The 25,742-nt window shown below is 27.2% G+C and overlaps 2 protein-coding genes across 16 annotated transcripts; both read left to right on the top strand.

Moving 5' to 3' along the window:
• Positions 1–1,027: 1,027 nt before the first annotated feature.
• LOC149883078 (uncharacterized) lies at positions 1,028–1,579 on the top strand. The gene has a single exon (XM_090100733.1). The coding sequence runs from the start codon at positions 1,086–1,088 to the stop codon at positions 1,440–1,442; it is 357 nt and encodes a 118-aa protein (XP_089956859.1). The 5' UTR covers positions 1,028–1,085; the 3' UTR covers positions 1,443–1,579.
• Positions 1,580–2,460: 881 nt separating this feature from the next.
• On the top strand, positions 2,461–25,728 carry LOC145181842 (coiled-coil domain-containing protein 180-like). Of its 15 annotated transcripts, none has more exons than XR_016456473.1 (44): positions 4,182–4,377; positions 4,512–4,603; positions 4,928–4,988; positions 5,249–5,300; positions 5,457–5,523; positions 5,796–5,833; positions 6,127–6,261; positions 6,490–6,585; positions 6,708–6,774; positions 6,941–7,037; positions 7,365–7,484; positions 7,734–7,843; positions 8,159–8,247; positions 8,422–8,469; positions 9,518–9,592; positions 9,731–9,859; positions 9,939–9,983; positions 10,064–10,123; positions 10,441–10,496; positions 10,611–10,731; positions 11,623–11,764; positions 11,869–11,947; positions 12,107–12,188; positions 12,265–12,358; positions 12,606–12,718; positions 13,101–13,143; positions 18,864–18,927; positions 19,056–19,159; positions 19,244–19,304; positions 19,417–19,532; positions 19,738–19,822; positions 19,952–20,053; positions 20,168–20,292; positions 20,403–20,446; positions 20,522–20,562; positions 20,915–20,952; positions 21,254–21,319; positions 22,097–22,166; positions 22,236–22,380; positions 22,501–22,661; positions 24,001–24,250; positions 24,346–24,417; positions 25,189–25,340; positions 25,468–25,728. XR_016456473.1 is itself a non-coding variant. In XM_090100726.1 (44 exons), exons 1-44 carry the CDS (start codon positions 4,316–4,318, stop codon positions 25,594–25,596), a joined length of 4,002 nt encoding a protein of 1,333 aa, XP_089956852.1. In that variant the 5' UTR covers positions 4,182–4,315; the 3' UTR covers positions 25,597–25,728. The 15 variants fall into 15 exon arrangements, 7 of the variants coding, with proteins under 7 accessions (XP_089956854.1, XP_089956852.1, XP_089956851.1 ...); XR_016456470.1 differs by having other exon boundaries at positions 7,734–7,849; positions 22,211–22,380; XR_016456467.1 differs by lacking the exon at positions 18,864–18,927 and adding an exon at positions 12,842–12,909 and having other exon boundaries at positions 7,734–7,849; positions 22,211–22,380.
• The last annotated feature ends 14 nt before the right edge of the window (positions 25,729–25,742 follow it).

The raw sequence follows: 25,742 nt of genomic DNA, 5'->3' as shown, positions 1-25,742 counted from the left end.
AAAACATATCTGATAATAAAAGATAAACAACAATTATGATTGGGTTTTTAAAGAAGATTAATGTGAAAGCTTTCGTTAGGAAAAAGTTTTTTTAATTGAGTTGCGCGGAAGAAATTTCGTAAAATGGACATTGAAGTAGTTTTCTAGAAATTTTTTAAATATAGTTGGAACGATAATTTTTTTGAGGTATTTTATAAGTATAAATTAAACTTATATAAAGGAGAATTCTTTAGCAGAAGAAAAAATCTAGCATTTCAATGTTGTGTTTGCTGCGAGAAAGCTATAGTTTTAAAACGCTTTTTTCATGCCCTGAAGTATAATTGTAATGTTTAATCCAATGATCATATGTTCACGACCAAAAGGTCTTTTGAATATATATAATAATATCACTATTAAGTCCAATGGTGGAATAAAGTGAGCTACCAAAGAGAAGCAAAATATTAATCAAGATAAATCAGATTTCACTCAGCTTGGGTATTTAATAAAGTTTAATAAACCCTTTATTGTTAATAAAATTTTGAAAACACAAGTTTCTTACCGATGGTTACACTCAAACACACAAAACTAGCATTAAAATTATCAAAATTAAGTTTAAAAAATATATGAGATCATACACTAATGTTTTATTAATATGTTTTAAACTGGTTTGATAACTCATAGTTTTTATTTAAATTGATCTATTACACGCGCGTAATACACGTCTTAGGTACGCGGAAAGTTTATTTCTAATAACAAATTTAAATTTTCTGACCCAAAAACGCCATTATTGATTTATCACATATTTATATTTGATGCTCATATAATTTTTGTCGCTTTTTCTCTTTTCTGACTCACTGGTGTGACGGTCAAATTATTTTATGTTATGTTAGTCAAAGCAAGTACGTATTAATAGATGGACGTTCAACGCATTGTTTCATAAAAAAGATAAGCGTGTTACGGTATTGTTTAGATAACAAAAGCGAAACAATAGGTGATAACTGCGAAACCGGGGAGTATTTTTATTTTTTTCCACGTCGGAAAAAAATGGTCTCGACTATCCAATAAAAATATTTTTAAAAGTATTTTTCTGAGCAGCGATACATAAAATGAGTATGACAGAAAACTTTGCTATTAATCAAGATTATTCTTTTTTGCTTGAAAATATTGATAACCAAATTGAAATAGTTGTGGATGATTTTATTGAGATAGATCTTGAAGAGTTAGCGGACTTGTTATCAGAGGATTTTGAATTGGAGCTCATACCACCAGCAATTCCTACAGAGAAGCTGATTGCAGAAGAAGAAACCAAAATGCTGAAAAAAACAGAAGAACGCTTAATAACTAAATTTACCTGTCCGAAATGTTACAATAAATATAATAGAGAATCGAATTTTAAAAAGCATGAAAAGAAATGTTACATTGGCACTAAAGGTGTGCTTATACTCACATGTTGTAGAGCTTAACGCCTAAACGGGTGCTAATTTATATTTGCAAATACTCCCAGATTATGAAAATATTGTAATAACTCTTAATTTTGATTTTAGAAATTATTTAAAACTGTAAATTGTTGTAATGTATTATTGAACTTCCATATAGAAGAAAGAAAGTTGTCTTTATTACATTTTTTACATATACTAGTGTAAGAAAATGTACACAGTTAAAAAATGGTTTCTGACCATATTAACGAACAACCTTTATGTCTGATAACTTTAAAGTTTTTAACTGTATTGTCTTCTCTTGTTTCAATTATTCCAATATCCTCATTTGACGTGCTTTGGAAATTTTTAAAATCAGAAAATTTACTTCTGATTAGAAAAAAAGATAGTGGAAGTCATTATTACATTTACAGATGTTTATGAATGAAATGTTGGAGAATATAATATTAGCAGATTGAAGATTTAGTTGATCTTGAAGAGATTTGTTAATATTAATGGATAATGGCACTTCACGATTTAAAACAATTAGTCTCCACATGCCATTTGATTGGTGATAACTATTGATTTTCACTATTACAAAATAATTTTTGTTCTTTTAATTGTAACAGTCAAAACCATGTTTTGATGCAAATGCATTTGACTGTTGATAAATACTTATCGCATGTACTTTTTTATTTCTTCCAACTCTTGTGAGTGTGTTACATACATAACAGGTTTTTGTGTAATCAGAAAAAGTGAAGAATTTATCATTCCTCTCAACTTCAAAGCCTTTTTTTGATTTTAAATCTAACCTGTATAAGACCATATAACATGATTTGCTTAAATATTCAGGATGAACTTTTTGATAGTCTGAGGTTTTATCGAGCTTGTAAAAACTAAGAGTTGCTTGTTTAAAGATAACAACAGGTTTTATTTGATAGTTACTATCCTGTTTTATTATGCAGCCACACTTTCTACATAATTGTTTTAAATATTCCTCATGAAGACTCATTATTTATCCAGTAATGAGATAATAGATAGGAATATAAGATTACTTCTTTTGATATATCTAGAAAAGTTTAAAAATAAAGCTGTACATCACTTGTAGAAGGCTCAAGAATATGCAAGGAAAGGTATGGTCTTATCATTTTTATTATCATATGTTGTTACTATTAGTAACAACAACAATAATAAAAATAATAAGATCATTATAAGTTAAAGTAGCTTTACATGACTGACTGTTTAAAAATGCTTTATCAAAAATGCTCATTAAAAATACATACTTAATATTTCTTTCCAACTTCTGAAATCAACAGTTTTTTATGAACTTCAACCCTTTCATGCTTCAATTATTTTCCCATAACTAACATAAACCATAAAAAATTATCTACAAAATGACAGTTGTACTATGAAATGTTAAAGTAGACTTTTTCTGCAGCCTTTTTTAACTCTCTTTTATAAAATATTGTTTTCAATTGTTTAGAATGCACTATTTGCATTGGGGAAGCTTAGTTTAATTTGTTGTTATAAAACAACCCAGCGCATGAAAGGGTTAAGATGCTTTTAGTTATAATACATTTAGACAAAATGCGATTTAGGTATCGCAAATAAGAAAATTTATAACTAGGACGAAAAAAAAAAAAAATCACAAATTCAAGAGAAAAAAAAAAGCGACGCAAATAAGTTCGACATTTCCGACTAAAATAAGAAATACTCTCTCATTTGAACCTTAAAGTGGGAAGCATAATCTGAGAGTGGAGTGAAAAGAACACTAAAAATATCTTTTTTGACCTTTAAACTATATCATAGTAATTTCAATTTAACAAGGAAAATTTGTTTCACTTTACTCTATCCATTCTAGTAAACCAAACATAGCCTTTTTGCAAAAGCCTAGTTTTAGACGTCAAAGTTTAAACACAGTTAATTTTTTAACAAGCAAAGTTCATAGCTCAAATCAACCTTTTTCAGATTTGTGAACTATTCTTGATTAATTTTTTTGTCTTTTATAACCATAAGCTTCAGTAAATACATGATTATAATTGGTTTACTGAGGGAGGTTTTTTGACGGAAATTTGACGGGTAGAAGTCGGAATATATGTATCATGAATTTAGAAAATTGACGGTAACACGCATAGTTTTTGGCTAATTAGCGGCACCTATGATCTATAACAATGCGTTGAACGTCCATCTATTAATACGTCCTTGGTCAAAGTTTAAGATAAATATGCGCCGAAAATGGCAGTCCCGTGGAGGTGATATATGAGAAATCACTGCTTCCTACATTTAATTAAGTTACGCTTTTACTACAAATGGAGATTCTCAGTTAAAATAAAAGAATAAAAAAAAAACCAAAAACCAAAATAAAAACAAGAAGCAGCACCTTTCTCAATAAATATTTGTCATTAATCAGAAAAAGCTCTTTAAAAAAATGCAGTTTTGTTTTTAACACTTAATATCAGGCAGATATAACTAGTAGTTTTTTAAGAAATTTTGGTGTTTTCTTTTGATTTAATCAATAACCTTTAAATTAACATATCATCAGGCATCACCACTCACAAACAAAAATGTAATCATCATTATCTAGATCTGGTTATATATTTTCAAAATCAATTTTAAGTTAATAATCAATTTGATTTTGTGCAGAAAAATTTAATAATTTTTCAGTTTCTTTGAAAATCACTACATACTGTTCAACATGTTAGAGACTTGTGATAAATTCCCCTCTTTCCCTTGTATTGTATCTACATTCATCCATTTTGGCAAGAAACTTATGATAAAATGATAAATTTTATTTTTAGGTTTCCTAATAAAGCAGTTGGATAAAAAGTAGCAATAAATATTTTATTTGTACATAGCACAATTCCATTTTTGTTCATTTTTCAACTGGTAATAATTGCTTGAAAACTTCAATAAATTATAAAATGTATTATGAAGCTTCAAATCAATCTCAGGAAGTAATAAAGACTGAAGTCTTTAAAGAAAGGTACAAGGTTCAATTGTCTTGTCAAAACCTGGATCATTAATAACTCATTATAGTTAAACTATATTTAACCTACAAATGTAATCTTTATATTTTACTAACTGCTATTGCTATTGTGTAAAGCAAACTTTTTATAGGAAAAAGAGTAACCCTATTTCTGCTATAGAAGAAAGATTTATAAAAAAACAACAAGCTAATGAAATTAGAGGTCTTTTGTCTGATTTAACAAGTTAGTTTATTAATTAGATTAAATAAATAAAGAATCTATTTGTAATCACTATATTTATACATTATATACAACTTTTAATATTTTTAGTTTTGTAATTCAACTTTTTAATGTTGTACAAAAAGTTTTACTTTTAGTTGTTAATTTAATGTTTATATTATTTCTGTATGTTAATTTATGTTAATTTTGTTTAAATGTATAAAAGTTAATAAATGGCAGTCCTAAATTCCTTCATAAATTTAGTTAATCTGTTCTAAAATAATAATTAACTTTTACTTTTTGAAAATTTTAACTATTTAAAGTGTACTTTAAAAAAATTTCTGTTAGTATGTGAGAATACACAAGAAAGAGGAGTTTTGAAAAAGATTGAAGGAGGTCGTAAAGAAAGGTATGAAATTTGTTTATTATTGAAAGTTAAGTAAATTTAAGTTTTTACTTTTAAACTTAATGATTTATTCTATAATTTAAGAATTTTTCCCTTTTGTAAAATATGGTTATTTGTTAGCTCCTCGCAAAAAATACTTAAAAAAAAGTAAACTTTAAGCATTTGATAGATGTACTTGAGCAAACTTACAAAACACTAGATTAATATGTAATTTATGGTGATATTTTTCTTGAATTTAATTAAGTATGAAATTTATTTTTTAGGCACGAAAATGCTGTAGAAGTAATGACACAAGAGCTTGCTTTTATAAGTTTGGTAATTTTGAGCAAGTATATGCTTTTTCAATATATAAATTTTATATATATTATCTTATATATATATCTTGCTCTAATTAAAAGGTAAAGTAGAATTTGTTTTTATATCAATAATTTTTAGATAAATGCTATAACATAAAACATATTTCATTTTTAGGAATTGGAGGCTCAGATTGAAGATGTCTGTAGATCCACAAAATCTTATTTGGACAGTAATGCAGAGGGTGAATCTTTTTATTATGTTTACCGTATATAAACTATTTTTTTTAAACTACAATTATTTTCTTAGGTTATTAATAATTTTTAAAATTTAAATAAATATAAAAGTGTTGGTTATTTTAGGAAATTGTAAAATAATCAGGAACTAAAGTGCTTACTTTATTAATATTTTGAAATTTTTTCAGAACCTCTTCTTTTTAGTTTTTAATTTTGTTTGAATTTGTTTACTTTTTGCAGCTATTGCATGTTTTTCTATTTTTTTTATTTTTTTTATTAGATATTGATATAATTCTTGAAAAGATAAAAAAAAATGAGGTAGGATTCCACTCTTTAGTGTTTTCATTTTGTTGTGAGAAAGTGTTTATTAGTGTAGAATTGTTTGAAATTTAATTACATTTTAGAGCTAAAATTTTTGGTCTTAGAAATATATACGATCATGAGATAAGCTTCTTTTATCATGATTGTGTTGGATTATGTAAAAGTTTGAACAGCGTGTTTTTAATGCAACTTTATGCAAGTATTTTTAACAAAGGTTTATGTTATATTTTGTACTGATTATGCTTTTTTTTCCCCATCAAGTTCAAATAAAAATTGTGCTTTTCTTTTAGGACTTGTTGCCACTCAGTTTGAACAATTTGAAAATGTTGTGGAATTTGATTGAAAAACATTTGCTTAAAAGAGGCTTGCGCATAAATCAACTTAGGGAATCTTTAGAGAATATAGAAATAAGTCGTGCAAAATTGGTTTGTTCTATCAATTTATTTTGTAATAGTTGCTACAACTGATTTCACCTATCACAATTGATTGGAACAATAACATATCACATTTGATTGGATAAATCTGATTTTAAGCTTTTAATTTTAAAATTTGAGTTTTAGTGAAATCTGCTTTGAAAAACATAGAAAACCTTTGATTTTTGGTAATTCAAATAATTTATTTTTTTCACTACTTTTTTAAATTAAAATAATTAGGTGACTGAGGTATTACAAGCCTTCAAACAAACATTTGATTGTATTGCTCACATAAAGCCTTCTGAAGTCCACAAGTTTTTAGAAGATAAAGCCATGGTTTGTGTTCTTACTACTCTCTGTTAAAACTTTTAGGAAAATATTTTAAGATGAATAAAAAATATTGCTGTTTTAAAACTTCATTCTTTTTATTTAAACTTTTAATTTGATAAAATGTTAAGGAAATCAACATGTCCATTATTTGTAATCACAAATCATATGCTGAACTTATTGCTTGGCTGTTAACAGGTAGTTTTCTGAAAATTTAGTTTAATATTTTTTAAAACGAGCAGTTGAATTTTAAATAAATCACTTTATCTGTTTTAACTTATTTCACTAAAAGAGGCAAAGAGATTAAAAAAAAGATCTTTATTAAGTTTGAATCTCATGAATACTGACCGGCATTTTTGTTTAGTTGATGTTGAAAGGGAAAAGAATCAAAAGATCTTTTGGGAAAGTAAAGTTGAAGTATGGAAAGATATGAAATTGTCAAAAATCACTGAGAACCATAAGTAATTTTAACTTAATACAACAAGTTATTTGTCTAGGCTCTGATCATTTTGTTCATAAAGTTCCACTATGCTATTGATTTCAAGGTTAATTTCTGATTTCAAAGTTAATTTCTAACTCTGAAATCAAATCAATAGCTTGGTGTAAACCAGTTCAATCGCTTAGTGTAAATTTTAACCTGTCTTTGCAGTAAATTTTCAATTCATGGTATAAATTTAAATGTAATTAAACTTTCTTAATTAAGTTTAAATTTATAATATGAATTAAAAAGCAATCAAATAAAATAAAAATATATATTTCTATTAATATAAAGTTATTTTAACCATTAGGGAGTTCATGACCAGTGAATCAATTATAAACTCACCAACTATCTCCTGTTACCTCGAAAAACTAATTAATGAGCAGGTAGCCCTTAATTCAAGAAGATTATGTCTCTTGGAAAAATTGAGGTACTTTTTTTAAGAATATGATGGTTATTTGTATTTACATTATTATTTTTGTTATTGCTTATTCATTGTTTTTATTTTTATCATTTACATATATTGTTATCTTTCTTTTTTTATTGTTAATATCATTTGTTAACTGTTATTCAAAATCACTTTTATTTACTTTTTTTTATTTTATATATATATATATATATATATATATATATATATATATATATATATATATATATATATATATATAAATTTAAATAGAGAAATATCTCCACCTTTCTCAACACAATTATCCTCAACACCACAATCCTTATCAAAGACTGCAGTTAACCAATGGTGTAATGAGATTGCTTTAGTGACACAAAACATTGGTACAAGTTAGGTTTAAATTGTGATAAATAAATCTTATTAAATAGTCAATCTAGTTTTTGATTCAACTTAAAGTTCTTTTTGCACTTCAGAAATTCAAAATTAGAACTAATTTCAGTCTAGTTTTTGTGAACTGAGATCAGAAATCTGTAAAATTTTTGTTAAATTTCTACATTAACATAAAAGATTTTAATTATCAACAAAAATAAAGCTTGCTGCATTTTTTGGTGGTCATTTAAAGTTAAATTAACTCAAGTACAAGAAGCTCATAAGCGTTTTTAAATATAAAATTTAATTATGGGTTATTTTTCAAACAGATGATGTGCAAAGCAAGTACAGATCCTTAATAAAAGCTGAACAACAAAGCATCCTTTGTTTATGTGAAGAGTACATACAGAAGACAAAGGTGTCATAAATTTTAAATTTAACAGCAACACAGCAAAAATTTCATCTTTTGAGATTCAAAATATATGTTCATGATATTGGTTTTATTACTGACTTTTTAAAAAAGACTTATTTAAGATAACTGTATCAAACAGGTCTATCTTTCTGTTTTTTTAATATTCAATTATTATCTTAGGATGAGCTTCTTAAAGAAGGAGTAGTTGAAGAGTTGCATATAGAAGAGGTATCATAATAATTGTTAAATCAAAAGAACTTGAAAAATGTGTCTAAATGTTTTTAAAACTTTTTTTTACATGCATAGGCTTAGGCAGGTAATCTTCAAGTATAGGACCTTTTTGGTCATAAAAAAAAGTTAGCATTACCTTTCCTGCAAAGCTTGAATCTAGAATTTCTTTGTAACTGGCGATCCAGGATGTTTCTGCCCCATGATAGACCCATGTTTGATCTTCTGTGACTATTCTTCTCAAAAAGCTCTCATTTTCATTGTGGTAATGATTGAGCAAAAATTGACCAACCTCAAGACATTTGTGCTTGTTCTTTTCAGTAAGCTGCCTTGGAACCCATCTTATGCAGACTTTATGGAAGCCAAGTTCATTATGGATGATTTGAAGGGCAGAGTCATGAACAATCTGCAGAGAACAATCAATATAATCAATAGTAACTTGCTGGTTTGTCATTACCATATGTTGAACTTGCTGAATATTTTCATCAGTGGTAAAGGTTAAAGGTCATTCTGCTCCCTCTTTGTCTGTCATGCTAGTCTGGGCACATTTATACATATCTATCCACTTATAAACACTTCAATATAGAAGGGCACTGTTCACATATTGTGATAAGAGCCTCTGATAAATTTCAGCCCCTGATTCTCCTTCTTACCAAAGAAATTGAAGGCAGCTCTTTGTTCTTCCTTAGTGCAAACTAATAGTGGAGCATCCATGTTTACACTGTAACAACACAAAACTAATTGGCACTATTTGTCTCAAACTTTGATCACTTGACCACAACTGTACCAACTATTATCACACATGCCCAGAACGCAGTGTGATAATACTAAATATGTGCTATGGTGTAAGTGCATATAATTTTTGACTTGTAATAAATAAAAAAAAATTTCAGTTTTGTTGATTAAATTTTTGTATTCTTTTAATTGTGCTTAGTTTAAATTCTTTTAATTGTACTCAGTGTTTTTTCCTTGAAATTATTTAATTGTTCATGTTTATGTATGTAAAAATGTCTTTTTTTAAAAAAATATTCTGGGTGTGTGATTTTAGTTACTGAATGATGTATTTTATCCTATGCTTGGGGAAAGAAAAGCTTTGTTTGAGTATCAGTTAGAAAGACTTGAGGTTTGTGATGCATACTGTTACTGAAAAGGGCTTACTAAGCTTTTACAAGTTGCTGTTATTTTAAGTACGTCAAAAAAGAAATGTTAAGATAAATTTCATTTTTCTATTATCTTAAAAAAATTTTTTTTTTTCTTTTAGTGTTGCATGCCTGATGCTGCTGCAAAGCAAAAGCAAACTCTTTCTCTTCTGTTTGAATATGTGCAAGGTGCTGCTCATATTTGGGATAATCATGTAACAGGGATGTTTGAAAAAGAAAACAGATTGCAAGTAAGATCAAGCAAAAATGTGACAAGTTTTTTTTCAAAAATAAATTTTTAATAGAGTTTTATTTCCTTTTTTTCATCAGGAACTACTTGATGGAAATCGAAGAAGGCATGATAAAAAAAATCAGGTAAGCTCTCTACAGAAAAATGTTTTTTTAATTATTTCAGATGAAATTAGTAATACTCAATTAATTTTGTCAATTTACAGTTGAAAGAATTAAAGCTTGATGATATTCTTGATAAAATGCGTCAAGATTCCTCAACTGAAGTATGTTGTTTTTTGATAATGTATAAAGGTCATGTTTATGTTAAATTTGAACTTTCTTTCCTTTTCAATTTGTAGTTTTACTTATATTTGTATTATTGCTTTGAAACCCACAGATTGACTTAATGAAATAGAAATATATTATAAAAATAAAAATATGTCCTCTATTTGATCCAAACTTACAATTAACTCCATTTAAGAGATCATTTTATTAAAGACAAGGATTTTAACTTTAAAATTAAATTAATATTTAAATTTCTTGAATTATAACTTAAGTGAATTACTTTTACCATTTTATATAATGTTCTAAATGTTTTTAGATTCTTACATCAAATCTCAAACATGCTCTTGACTTATTGGAGGTGATAAAAAAAGGGTATTTTATTTTTTCTTTAAGAGTCAATAGCAATTAAATATTTGTATATAAATGTATATATTTGTGTATATAACTGCACCTGATAAATAGTATTTATTTGTTTGAAATCTATAGCTATTATGACTTCCATGAACAGCAAAAAAAGATATGTGAAAAGTTTCCTCAAATGTTTATGAAAGAGATCAACAGATATTCATCTGCACTATGTGCCTATTTTGGTATCCCTATAAATGAGGTTGGCTTTAGTTATTCTTTATGAATTTTTTTTTTCAATTCAAGGATAAAGTTATTTGTGTAGTATATTTACTTGTATAGTATATTTACTTGTATAGTATATTTACTTGGGCAGAATATTTTGAAATCCTTTCAACTTAAATTTTTGTATATAAGGATTGTATATAATATAAATATATATATAAATTTTTGATATATAAATTTTTGTATATAAGGATTGTGTTTTAATAATTTGCACTATAAAGTGTTTACGTGATATTTGTTAAAACCTTTTGAATAGATATAACTTTTTAATATAGCTTTCAAAACAACTTTTAAAGCAATTTTTAGCTTTAAAAGTTATTTTAAAAGTACTTTTACTTTTGATTAGTATTTACTATTAAATTAAATTAGTATTTTCAGTTTTGATTAGAGTAAACCAATTTAAAACCCTTTTTAATGTAATAGCTCATGAGAAATTTAAATGGTTTATTGATTTTTATTAAATTAAATTTGTATTTAAATTAAATTTGATTAGTATTAACATTCTTTCAAGTTCTTATTTAAAGATATTGAACTTGTTACAAGGAAGATTTCAGACATAATCAATTGCATAATTGTCAATTAATTAGTAAGCACCTTTATAGTTGAATCCCCCTGGTTATTTATTGAGACCAGCTATCAATGAAAGCTAATAAAATTGTTAACTTAAGCATTTTACCTTTTGAATTATCTTCTGAGAAGAATATCAGAACTATTCAGTTTTTTATATGAGTACAAATGATCCTAGTATTTCTATCCTTTTTTTTTTTTTTTTTTTTTTTTACATGTTTATAGCTGTTTGAGTTCTGCAAACAGTTTTTTTGATTCCAATTAGAACTTGTCAAAACTTTACTATTTCTGTATGCTTTAGGCAAATGAATATGACTTTTCTGCTGATTTTTTTGAAATTTCAAATAAAATCAAGAATGACTTTTTGAAAGAAGGTGATGATGCTCAAAATGTTCAAAGCAATTTAAATCTGAATAATATCTCCTCAAGTCCAGCTCAAGCAGGTAATGATTAACCTGCAAGCAATTCAAATGCTACATATTTTACCAATTAAACAAATTATTTCTGCATTTATATGTGATGTAATAAGATAAAATTGCATTTGTAGAAGAGTGTCATTTTGATGTTCAGCCTTATATCAAAAGTTTTCAGATTCCTTTAATGCTATTTGGTGAACTGAAATCTAGGTAAACAGTTTTTAAAAAGCATCCAGAATTTAACCACTTTATTGTATTTTTCTCTGTGTTTACTGTTAATACCATCTTTTTCTAATTAATTTTTTAATTTACTACAATTTTTATGTTATAATGTTTTACTATGTTTACCTTTAAATGATTTTTTTTTAGCATTTTTACCAAATTTATGGAACATTTGAAAGTTTTGCACGAAAGTGCAAAAGAAAGATCATGTAGTTATATGAATGAAAAGGTTTTTAGATTTAGTTACCTTGAGTGAATTTAATGTAATTAAATAATGTATGTAAAAAATATTTCAAAACATTTAGATCATTGAAATTAACAATGAGTTGGAACTGCGTCTTCATCTTCATAATCCACGACCTTTTCATTGCAAGGAAAATGTTCATGATGTTCGCATAGGTAAAATCTGATTTTTTAAGAGTAAAAGTGAATGTTTTAAGAGTAAAAGTGAATGTTTAAAAATTATTGTCGAACATAGTTTTCATTTGTTATCTGAAATCAGTGAAGATTATTGACATACCTATAGTGTTCTTCTAGTTGCTAAATGTCTTAAACATTTAGCAACTTAAAGAACAAAATAGGCATGTTGAATAATTGTTGATGTCTAAGTTCTCTTCTACTTTTGAATGTAATTTTTTCTTTTTAGCTGAGCTTGTTGCACATCGTGCAAGGATTGATGAACACATTATAGGAGTTACTCAGTCCCTTACATTAGTGAAAAAAAAAGTTAAAGATGTATTTTACAATCCAAACAAACAGGTTAATTTTTTTGAGAAGAACTTGGCTTTATAATTCTCTTGTTTTAATGACAGTAATTACTTTGTTATTTAAGTTGTGTAAAAGAATGAAAGCATTTGCAGCTTATGAAATATCATTTTGTAGAGAGAACTTTTCCTTTCTGCAATGGATGAGTTGGAAGAATCTCTCAGCAGTGTGGCTCACATCAATGAGTATAAAGTTTAACAAAACAAAAAATTTAGATTTTCAAATTAGCTTTATTTATGTATGCACAAACACTTTCAATATCAGTTTTTTAAACATTTAGCTTACTTTTATAAGACTATTTAAATGAGTTTTATTAGTAATTTTTTGCTTTCATTCTTATAAATTGTTTTATTTGGTGAACCTTTTTTTCTCTCAGATTAAACTTACATCACAAGAGATGCATTGAGCATTTAAACCAGGTAGTAAAGCAATTTAAAACAAAGAAGTTTGAAATTGTAAAAATTAACATGCTAGTTGTCCTTCTTCTAAATTTTTAAAACACATTATTTACACACACGCACACACGCACATATATATATATATATATATATATATATATATATATATATATACACTACCGTGCAAAAGTCTCCGCTCATTTGTAATATTTCAATAAAGTAACAAAAGTTTGCAAGAAAATTGCGTTTATTTTTAATTGTTTATTAAACAATGAATTAAACAGTAAATACAATACATTTTAGGATGATTTTAAATATATAAAATCAAGAAAATGTTAATATACAAAGTTGTAAATGTTAAATTTTATTTTCATCAATATGAGACCCCTTGGAGCGTATAACAGCAGCACATAATCTTGGCATTCGGGCTAATAATTTATTCATGGTTTCCGCTGTTATCTCATTCCAAGCTTTTTGCAAACGTTCCCATAGCATTTGCTGATTAATAAAAGATGTTTCATCTGCTTCTCTGATCTTCCGATCCAGTTCATCCCACAACTTTTCGATGGGTGATAGATCTGGTGATTGAGGAGGCCAAGTCATAATTTTGCAAACTTTTCCCCTTTCTTTTAGTTTCAAATAATTTTTGCATAATCCAGATGCATGTTTTGGATCGTTGTCCTGCTGCATGATGAATCCTTTCCCAATTATACGAATACCAGATGGAATCGCGTGCTTAACCAAAATATTATGGTACATGTGTTTATCCATGGTAGATGTGATTTTAACTAAATCTCCAGTTAACCCATTGCCAAAACATCCCCAAAGCATAATATTACCACCTCCATGTTTTACAGTACTTTGTATACATTGAGGAAGCACTCTTTCATTAGGTAAACGCCTAACATGCACGTGACGTTGGGTACCAAAAAGTTCGAACCTACTCTCGTCTGTCCATAGAACTTTCTTCCAATCTTCTAATCCCCAATTTTTATGCATTTTTGCCCATTCCAATCTTTTCTTCTTATTTACTGCCCTCAACAAAGGTTTACGTGCAGCAATGCGTCCAATTAAGTTGACTGATCTTAGTCTTCTTTTTACAGTATCCGTTGATACTGGCTTTACCCTTGTTTTGTTGAGTTCTGCTGTTAAAATTGTGGCTGGAATTTTTCTATTTCTTTTGCTGGACACAACAATAAACGTATCTTCTTGCCGTGATGTAACTCTTGGTCTTCCAGAACGTGATCTGTCACTGTTGGAACCAATATCATGCAATCGTTGTAGAGCATATCTCACACCTGATTTGGATATTTTTAACCTGGAAGCAATTTTTCTACATGAATAACCTTCTTCACGTAAAATACATATTTTGCCACGAAGTTCTTCACAATATTCTTTGTTTACTTTCACCATTTCTCAAATTCTTTATTAAATTCAAGACATTAAATGCGCACACTAATGCCATTTTCAAGTATAAATATAAACATAAGTCTATTAAAAGCAACCAATTAAAATTACTGAAAACATCCTTACCATGCCGGAAAGTATCATGCTACTGTCAAACCTAAGCTTACAAAAAATATTTTGGTTAAAACTTTTGTGCAGTTTTAAATTTAATAAAGAATACTGAAGAACTTTATATGTATTTTACGTGAAAAAGGTTATTCATATAGAAAAATTTCTGCCATGTTTTTAGCAGCAGAACTCAACAAAACAAAGGTAAACAAAATTATTTGAAACAAAAAGAAAAGGAAAAAGTATGCAAAATTATGATTTGGCCTCATCAACTTTTTATATTAACATTTTTTTCTTTTTATATATTTAAAATCATCCTAAAATGTATTGCATTTACTGTTCCTTGCAAATATTACACATGAGCGGAGACTTTTGCACGGTAGTGTATATATATATATATATATATATATATATATATATATATATATACACATATATATATATATATATAACTTGAATGTTGACATCATATAAAAGAATGTGTTAAATTGATAAGAAAACATCAAATAATACAAATTCTCTTAATACAAATTATAGTTTAATTTATTTTTATTTATTTATTATTTATTTTATTTAATATTAAGTTATTATTTATATTAAGAGAATTCATATTATTTGATGTTTTCTTATTTATATATATATATATATATATATATATATATATATATATATATATATATATATATATATATATATATATATGGGCGATTCCACTGTTACTTACGGGACATTTCAACTTTCTTAATGCCAATCTTTTAGTTATAAATTTTTTATCTTAAAAGATTAGATGTTCATATAGGTATGTATCATCCCGAAATCATTTAATTGTTCAAATGTATATTTTAAATTCTTTCAACTATGAATTGTTTTGGAACAGTATTTCATTATATAGTGTGTTACTTACAGGACTCAAAAAACATTACGCTAAACCTGTTGTTTTCATTTGGATACTTCAAGCAAATTATTTAATCTATGTAAACAAGCTTCTGAAAATAAATCTAGTAGTTTTCATTCAATATAAAGTTAATAATTAGAAACTTATATCAATTTATATAAGCATTAAAAATCAAATTAGTTAGCGTTACTAACGGGGACAGAAATAAACGTTACTTACAGGACATAGCACATTAATAACCATAACAAATACATTTTTTTAAATTAAAAGTTAAAGAACTATCAAATAGTTTCTATACATCAGCAATACATTACACAGACATATATATGTATATAGACACATATTTCTAAATATTACATCTCTATATTACATATATTGTTATCTATAAACATATTACATATGTCTAGACATGTAACATATATTTATGAAAAAACTTTGTGTGTTTAATAATCATCATAAGCATCAAGAAAGATAATTTGTCATTTATTATTTTTTTCGTAGCATATACTTCTTCACTCCAATTTTGGGATTAGCTGTAGTATTCTAAAGAAATGATTAAAAATAAGTAAAATTAAACTCTAAAGCCTATTTTATTGTCTATTTTATGTGCATCCTAATTTTATACATTTTATAAAAATTCAAAAAACAAATTAACAAATTACATAAAAACCTGCATTCCCATTAACTTTGTTTTTTTGTTGTTTTTTTTTGCAACTTTGATTTTTGGAATTGTTGTTTCTGACTCAGAGGAATATTGTTTTGTTTGTAGGCAATCATCAATAAAGGAAAAGTAATGAAAAGTGGAAATCTCTTTTACATAATTTGATTTCTGAAATATCTCTTGTAGATTTAGTTCATTACTTCTTTGATGAATATGGTCAGATAAAATTAAAGAAATATGAAAATTTGAGTTAGTATTTGAAACTATGTGATAAAAGTCTTCAGCATTGTTAATGATAACCTTTCTGGTTAAAACCTGATTAGAAGCAATTCTTTTAACAACTGCTCCCAAGCCATCTATAGGTCCCTTTCCATGACTAGTTGCACTATAGTTCCATTTGATGGCAATCCCATATATTTTTTGGAGCTTTTGAGTACCTGCAATAATAAATCTGTTCTTAAATTGGCTTGATGGACCATCTGTCCAAACTCTTAACTCAAAAACATCCTTTGGTAGGCTTTGAATTAATTTATCAAAATATACTAATGATGTTTCTTTATCATGAGTAGTACAATCACTAATAATTGCATGACAGTTTTTCATATTTTGAAACCAAGTCACAGAAGTAAAGATAGTTACCTGCTGTTGATTCCAGTGTGCATTTGAACCTCATCTTGAGAAAAACATTTGTAATTTTCTGCGTAATCCATTTGTATCACTGCTATTCCACTTACCTCTTTTGTGCTGTATTTGTCAGATTCTAAACTTTTGTGCTGTTGTATTATCTCTTTTAGATTTAATGGCCTTAAACTTGCAAATTTACTTCTACTGATCTTGATATTTTCATTTTCTGCTATAAACAAGGCATGAGTCTCCTTTAGGCTTATGTACATGTGTCTTTTTTGAATATGCTCTTTATTGCCATTATTTCTGATAGCAACTCTATCTTTTATTCCAGGAGACATACGGCTAATATCATTTTCATAACATTCAAAGACTTTTTGCTTCATTTCTTCATTTAAGAAAGTTGCTCCTCTATACTCAATAGAACTTTCTACAATTTTGCAATTTAGTTCAACAGCTAATTTTAGAATAACTGCTTTTTGCTTTGAGGGGGTGTTAGGTAACATTGTTTTTACTTTATTTGCAGCTCCTGACAGAGAAGAATGTGTACTATATGGCTGCCTGTAGCAAATAGTTTCATTAATTTTATTTGAAGTTTCTTTTCTCCGCTTAGCTTTTTTTTCCCTTTCTTTAATCTTTCTTTCTGTATCAGCTTTATGTTTTTTATCTTTTGGCAACTTTCTGTATTCTTCCCTTTTTTTTTCTCGATGTTTCTTAACATATTCTTTATTTTTTTCCCTTGCTAAAATAGGATTCAATTGTATCCATTTACTCTGTCTTTCTGCATTAGTTTTAGCCATTAATTTTTATTTTGGTCTGAAATGAAAATAAAGATTGTCAATAAGTTCTATAAATGTTCGAAATACTTTCCATAAGATTTTCTATCCATTAAAAGATAGTTTTGTAAATAGTTCGTTGTATTTTGAATTTTAAATATCAAAGTGTTTTGGATAAGTTTCTTACTTTAAAGACTATGCAATGAGCCGTTACTTACGGGACATTGAACCGTTACTTACAGGACTAAAATAAACATTGTCTGCAGGCTCTAAGGAAATGCTTCAACTATCAGATTTTTAGTTATAAATATAGAAAAAGTAGTTTATTGTGATTGTTATAATCCTTTCCCTTATTGGATACTTTTTTTAAGCATAAACTTAATAAAAATGACATAATTGTTACTTATGGGACAGTCACATTGTTGGAAAATTAAAACAAGTATTATATATATTGTCAAAAAAATGAAGCTTATTTAAGTAATTTACATTTTTAAACTTCAAATATGAAGTATTAAATTTGTGGTAGTTAATCTTTAAAAAAACAATTCCTCTTAATGCTACACTCTTTAATCAATAAGCGACTTATTTACAATTTATTTATAAAAATTAACGCACAGCTTTAAGCCGCAATTAAAAATACAAAACAAACACAAATAATGTTAACAAATCAAAATAAAGAATCTTCAAACATAAAAAGTAACACAAAGATAACTTAAGTTTTGATGATAATTGAAATTTATTTTTCTGAAAATAACTCACTTGAGTTATTTTCAGAAAAAAAAAGAAAATTTATAAAAAAGATTTTAACACAAATATATATATTATATATATATATATATATATATATATATATATATATATATATATATATATATATTATTTGGAAAACATAATTTTCTGCTTATTAATCATCATATCATCCCATCAATATCTGCATCTTTATCTGCAACTTGTTATTTTTAAACAGAATATTAACTTTTTTTTTTTTTCTTCCTGTTTGTGTGAAACTTGTCATATCAGGATTTGAAATATGCTTATTCCTTTATAATCCCTTTTACACTAGTAAAAAAACTCCACATTTAAGGAAAGCACATTTCTTTCCTTTAGTAATAGTTTTGAAAAAATTTTCTTTTGATACCATAAACAAATAGTAATGAACACAACAAGGTCTCAGATTTTAAGACATTTATTCAAAAATGTAAATCTTTTTATTTTGCATCTTATATTGATTATGTGATACAAACTTGCAACAAAGGATTTACTTCTGTAGATTATGATCCAATAGTACTTGTTCATCTTGAATATTCATTTCAACTTAAAAGTTAAGAAAGAATGTATGCATAACTTTTTTTTTCACCCCACTAAAAAAAAATTTTTTAACAATTTTTAGCGAAATATTGAATATTTATAAGAGATTACAACAAAATATTTTACCTCAATAAATTTTTATGTTATGGTGCAGGTTTTGAAAACAGTCAATCAATCAATCTCTCAACTGCGCTCAGAATGCATTAGTATTTTGAATAAGTCACGAAATGGGACTAATGAATTCGGAGTAGCAATGCGGTGAGCTTCTATAAATAGATTTTTATTCAGTTCCAAGAAAAGTTTGTATCTTTATTTTTTTTTTCTCCATTACTTTTTTGATAGGCTTTTCTCTGAAGGAGGAAATTTCTCACACGAAGAATCAGAGGGCTTTAAAAAGCAACTGGTAATTTTCTGAAATCATTATACTTAGTATATTTATTCCAAAAAATTTACCATAAAAATTTTTTTTTTTTTCGCGAGATACTTTGGGAGTCATTAAAAAATAAAATTTTTAGGCAAAAATGGTATCCAAAATCAGTTTTTCAGAGACTAAATTGTTGAAAGAACTTGATGCTCTAGAATTAAAGGGAGTAGGATTTGCAAAAGAGTTTACTGAACATTTTGAAGAAAGGTATCATGTTATTTTAGTTTGGAGTTATGCAGCAATTTTGAACATTTTTTGAACTGTCTTAAAGTTCTTTATGCTAAATGAAGAAACTGCTTAAATGCAATTGTTTTAATTTTTGATTAAAAAAATCATTTTTTAAAGCTCAAGTTAGTTATGATTAAATTTCAATTTGTAAAATTTTAATTTTTGATAGAAATGAATTTTATAGGTTTAGTTTTCATTTGTTCGATGTGACTTTTGTGGAAAACTCAAAACGTTTTTTGAGAGGTATTCAACTGAAAATAAATAATGAAGTAAGATGTTTCTTTTTTAAAAAAGATTTTTAATGAGTTTTTTATTTGGAAAGGATGTGTACTGAATTTGTTAGGATTAATCTAAATATTTTATTGCTAAAATAGCTGCTTTGCATTTGTTTGTAATAGGTTGCAAAGTGCAATTCTCAAGGCATAAATTTAAAAGAAAAGATTTTATCATTTGGTCAGCAAATTGAGAATATCAAGAAGTCACATGATCTTGTTAACACAGTAACTTGTTATCAGTTTTTAGTTAAAACAAGTATTTTTTATTATTTACGTATTACTTCATATTTTTGTTTAAAATGCTTTAAATCCTTATTGTTTTTTATACATCTTTATAAGGATGAATTGCTAGAAAAAATTCACAAGACACTTCCTTCTTTGATTTTCTTGATTCAAGAAAGAATAGACCATCTAGGTTTCTATAGCAAGACAGAAGATGAATTTGTTAATGATTCCTTGGAAAAGTAAGTATAAATCCTGTTGAAATTAAAATATCAAATATATAGTTGTAACACTGGGCATTGATAATGGTGTTTTTTTTATTTTTTATTTTTTTGATATTTTTTTTTTTTAGCTATCTACAAACAAACAAAACATTTTCAAAACAAAAGAATTCGTGTAAGTCTTTCTTTCACTTTTTAATTCATCCTTTTTATTTAAAAAGAAAATTCTTTTTAAAAACTTTTTATCTAGCACCTCAATCACCTAATGGTCTAAAAAGCCCGCAATTACAGGTTTGTTATCTTTTTTATTTTGATCATTAACAGACAAATTATCATTAGTAAATAACATTAGTAAATATCATTAGTAAATATCATTAGTAAACGTTAAAACCAACAAATCTCATGTCACAGATAAACGTCTACAAAAAAATAACTTCACATAAATCTTAGACATTTATTTTGCAACAAGTTTTATGCTCTCCTATAAAATTTTCTCAAAGTGAGGTTGGATGAGATTTGAAACAAGATGTGGGATGTGATGTGGATAAGTGATGTGTTACCTGTTAACCATTGTTTTGTTGGCTTTTTGATTTAAATTATTTTTTGCATAATAAGTTTTTGTTCCTTTTTTTTTTTTTTTTAGAAAATTAAAGACAACAACCATTCTGAATCTGCAATATGGTAGGAATCAATTTATGCTATTTGTTTATTGTTTTGTTAAATTAATGTATCTTTTGTCCTTAACAAAATTAATGTACCTCTCGTCCTTAACAAAATTTATGTACCTCTCATCCTTAACAATATTTATGTACCTCTCGTCCTTAACAAAATTAATGTACCTCTCGTCCTTAACAAAATTTATGTACCTCTCGTCCTTAACAATATTTATGTACCTCTCATCCTTAACAGAATTATGATAAAATTATTTTGAGTAAACTTTTTGTTTTTATGTTTTTTTCACCTTTTTTCATCCAATCCAAAGTGAGAGTGAGACAACTGAAACTTACAACAGAAAGTTTTTGGCTGATAAAAATGCTCCGGATAACATGTATGAATTTTCTATCTTCATATTAGAAGTTATATTTATTTGAATTTGATTTGAACTTATAACAAAAACCATGTCAAAATTTATTCTGAAAAAGTTTCATGAAACAAAACAACTGTTGGTTACTTTAACAAAAGTTTGTCAGTTAATGTAATATTTTTTCCACTTGTTTTTCTGATAGAGGTAGCCAACTAGTAACAGAATCAGTATTTATTTCACAACATCGCATTGTCAAAATTATAGTACATACTTATAAGCAGTGGCGGCTCGTCAATAGGGGCCATAGGGGCCCGGCCCCACTTATATTTATTTAAGATAAAGTATTTGGTAACGTAATTATGTATTTATATATATCTAAACATGCAACTATTAGCCTAAACTATTTGCAGACAGGTTTTATAAAAATAAATAGTTCTAAGTTAGTTCTAATTTTAAACTATATTACTTTATAAGTAATATGTTTATTTGCAATTTATTCAAAGTATTGTAGCGTTATTTTAATTCATTGCCAATAACGGCTGGGCCGATTTTTACTGGCCCTATTTATTTTGTTTGTAGTAATATTATTTTTGATGCGCACGCAGAATTTGTAGTGCTTTCAGATGGGACGAAAAAACGCACCGCAGGGCCTCATTGAACTGGCCCTTGAAGAAAAGAACCTTAAAAACATCGCTAAGTTCAAAAATTTGCGATATTTTTTGGTTAATATTTGCTGGCCCCACCAAAGTTTAATGTCACCGGCCGCCACTGCTTATAAGGTTGTACATTTTTCTCTTGCAGGTTTCAATTTACTTCACAAGTTACCATCTTACTCCAGACTGGTCTCAATGAGCTCTTATCATCAGCAGAAGTATGCTTGTTTATAAATACTTATTATTATTTTCTTTTTTAAAGGTTATTATATTTGAAATTCTTTTAGTCGTATTATCAACAAAAAGGTCAGCGCCCTGCTACGAGACAAAATGATGTCAAAAAAACGTTTGAAGCATGTGCAGCATTTTTCATCCAAAAGTTGAAAAACTACAAAGAACAGTCTGAAAAGTTTCGCATGGCTTGTGTTCAAGGTATGTCTTCAAATAAAAATCTTTCAGATTATTGTTTCCATTCTTACGTGTTAGCTTTCTAATCTTGTGATTCAAGACGATTCTTATGTGATCTCTTTCAAGACGATTTAACTGTTATAGAGCTTCAAACACAAGTTTCTTCTTTTATGAAGTATGCGCAGTTGTTGCCAGAGCTTTTGGTGCAAAATTTATACAGATGCCACCAATCAGAATTTACGAAAAAAGAAGAAGATATTAGGATCTTGTTTTCAAAAACACAAGACGTCAATTTAAAAAAAAGGGTAGATCATTCTTATAAAATCTGATATAGTGAAACCTGCCTAAAGCGGAAACCAATTTTCTTTCCACCAAGATTCTACAAATTTTGATCTTGGTTGAATTTTGATATGCAATTCGTTTTTACTGCACCTCGTCTCTTTCTTTGAAAGGTTCTAGCGTATCGGAAGGAGAATGAAAGAAAATTATGTTTTTTTTTTAAAAGGTTGTTTTCACTTTGACTCTGTCTTGACTTTAACCAAAACTGAGCTCTAAGGAGAAGCAGTGATTTTTCTGTTGCCGTCTATTTTTAGTTAATAGCTTTTATCTCTCGAGTAATTTTGCAATTCTCGGAATCGAGCAATATTCTGCAGTTCGATTAAGTGTTTCTGATGTTGCACCAGTCTCGATGTATTCACCAGAATAATCTGTGGAATATTTTTCAAACTAACATTTAAATTCCTTATCGTCAGCTCGAAAACCGAATGCATTTTGCCCTGGATTTTATGATAATCGCAACGTAAATCATTTATAGAAAAGATTTTACGATCTTCTGTTTCGGATTGCATGCGACTTTAATGAAATACGAATTAGTGTTTTTCCTTCTTTTAATTTGCAATTAGTTTTAGCGTTGCATACGTGATTTACGGTAAGAATAATAGTATAAATTCTGAGGACGGCAAACATGTTTTATGTTATTAAAGAAAGTCCGTCTAACACTTCACTTTTAGTTTCTCATGTCGAGGTGTAATCAGACATCTCCGGATTCTTTTCTTTATTCTGTAAATCATCTTACTTTAATGTTCAAAAGTTTCCAACTCTTCTCTTTCAGCTTAGACCGGTATACATAAGACCGGTATACATAAAATGCACTTTTGATGTTGTTCATACAATATTTCATTTATTATTATTATCATCTTGTGAAAGTTCTCTTCATGTTTTTAACCGCGCAAGCTTTATCTTTTCGAAACCACTGAAGCTGTTGTTTTGAATAATAAGAAAGAATCACACCAAAACATTTGAATTTCAAGTCTTAGGATTACGTCATACAAAGAACACGAATAATTATCAATAAATACAAGCTGTTTAAAGAGGAAGTTTTCTTCTTGTGCTCTATTAATAAAATTTGCATGCTAAAACCAATCTTCTATCTTTAGAAGGTTTTATTTTTTTCAAAAATTAGTAGGACATAAATCCTACGGAATTCTCTCAAAATTTGATTACCTTAATGATTCCTCTAGGACAAAAAAACTTATCCATATGAGAGAGTTGTCCGCATTAGAGAGGCTCTGCTGTATATTCTTTGTGTTTGTGTATTTTTTTTCATTTTGATCTTTTTTTTTTCAACCTTACAAAATGTTTCAGCGCGAACACCAAACTTTACTTCGTCCCACTCTCGGACATCCAAACAATGAAATTGAAATGAGAAAGCTTTGCAGTTTTGAATGTTTGAGGCAAGAAGAGTATTTGAAAGCCATAAACAATTACCAGCAAACCACAGAAGAAAAAATAAAACAAAGCGTGAGATGTTTTGTTGATCGTTTGCAAGAAATGGTTGATTCATTATTGACACAATTTGACCAAATGGCAGTTTTTGAAAAGGTTGCAGCAACCGGTGAATAATTTTCATTTTGCTTTCCCCCTCCCCCAAACCCCAATATTTGGAAAATGTATTCCTGTATTTTTATGTGATTTTTTGTATTTTTTTAGTTAAAACGAAAACTGAAAAAGAACTTTTAAAAGAAAAACTGATGAACAGTAAACAGAAAGAATCAATTAAAGGTTGTTTTTTTAAAATTAATATATATGTGTATAAAATTAATATATATATGTTTATAAACTTTGTATGTATATATATATTATATATATATATATATATATATATATATATATATATATATATATATATATATATATATATATATATATATATATATATATATATATATATATATATATATATATATATATATATATATATATATATATATATATATATATATATATGAAGACCACACTGGAAAGACGATCAAGCTACATTTTTATTGTTTTGAGTAAATTAGATTTTAAAATTTTAAACTTCAAAACACCATAGCTCACTTATTTGTTAAGCTAAATATCTGTGTAATTTGATCGGTTTTCTAGTTATAAAGTCAATTATTATATAGTTAAACTGCAGCCGAATATAACAGGGGCAAAAACCCAATAAAAGCAAAAATGTAGCTTGATCGTTTTTCCAGTGTGGCCTTCACACACACACACACACACACACACACACACACACACACACACACACACACACACACACACACAGAGATAGATATATATATATAAATATATATATATATATATATATATATATATATATATATATATATATATATATATATATATATATATATATATATATATATTTATATATATATATATATATAGACACACACACAAATACACACTCACGTAAAAGCATACAGATAATCAGTAAAAGATAGTGTGTGCGTGTGTAGACAAAATATGAAACCACACTTTCACTAGCCTAATATTTTATATTAGCTGATGATTGTGAAATCACTTGGCCTGCCATTGATATGGATACGGAGATAATGAAGAATTTTTATTGTGACAACATTCAAACATCAGTGATTTCCCTAAAGAACACATCAGTTCACGTGTTAATCATGAGGTTGCGCGACCAAATTTTTAAAGTAAGTTACTGTTAATCTTAATCTGTTAATCTTAACGGAATTAAAAAAATTTTTTTTTTCAGTTGTGATGAAACTTTATGTAATCTTTCGGGACAAAGTTAAATAAAGTAAAAATACTTTCTTTTAGAAAATTCACGAAGAGTTTGCTGCAAAACTGTTTGAGATAGAAGAAAAGTGTAGGGGGCTGCGTTCAGACGAAGAAATGTGGGAAAGAGATTGGAATGCATCTGTTAAAAAAATCAAAGAGCTTTACTGAGAACGTTTTTTTTGTGAAAAAAGATTTTTAAAACGATTGGGAAGTTTCGCTTGCGATGTTGAGGACGTTGCTTTGTAATTTTAATATAAGTCTGTAAAACTTGTTAATTCGAAAATATTTATAAAGTAAAAATTTTTTAACTAATT

Source organism: Hydra viridissima, unplaced genomic scaffold, assembly GCF_058129835.1.
Source record: "Hydra viridissima isolate aposymbiotic clone 2 unplaced genomic scaffold, HvirCarnegie_v1 scaffold_10, whole genome shotgun sequence".
In the NCBI taxonomy this organism is placed as follows: Eukaryota; Metazoa; Cnidaria; class Hydrozoa; order Anthoathecata; family Hydridae; genus Hydra; species Hydra viridissima.
Note: the sequence above shows the minus strand (reverse complement) of the source record. Positions and strands in the feature narration are given on the sequence as shown.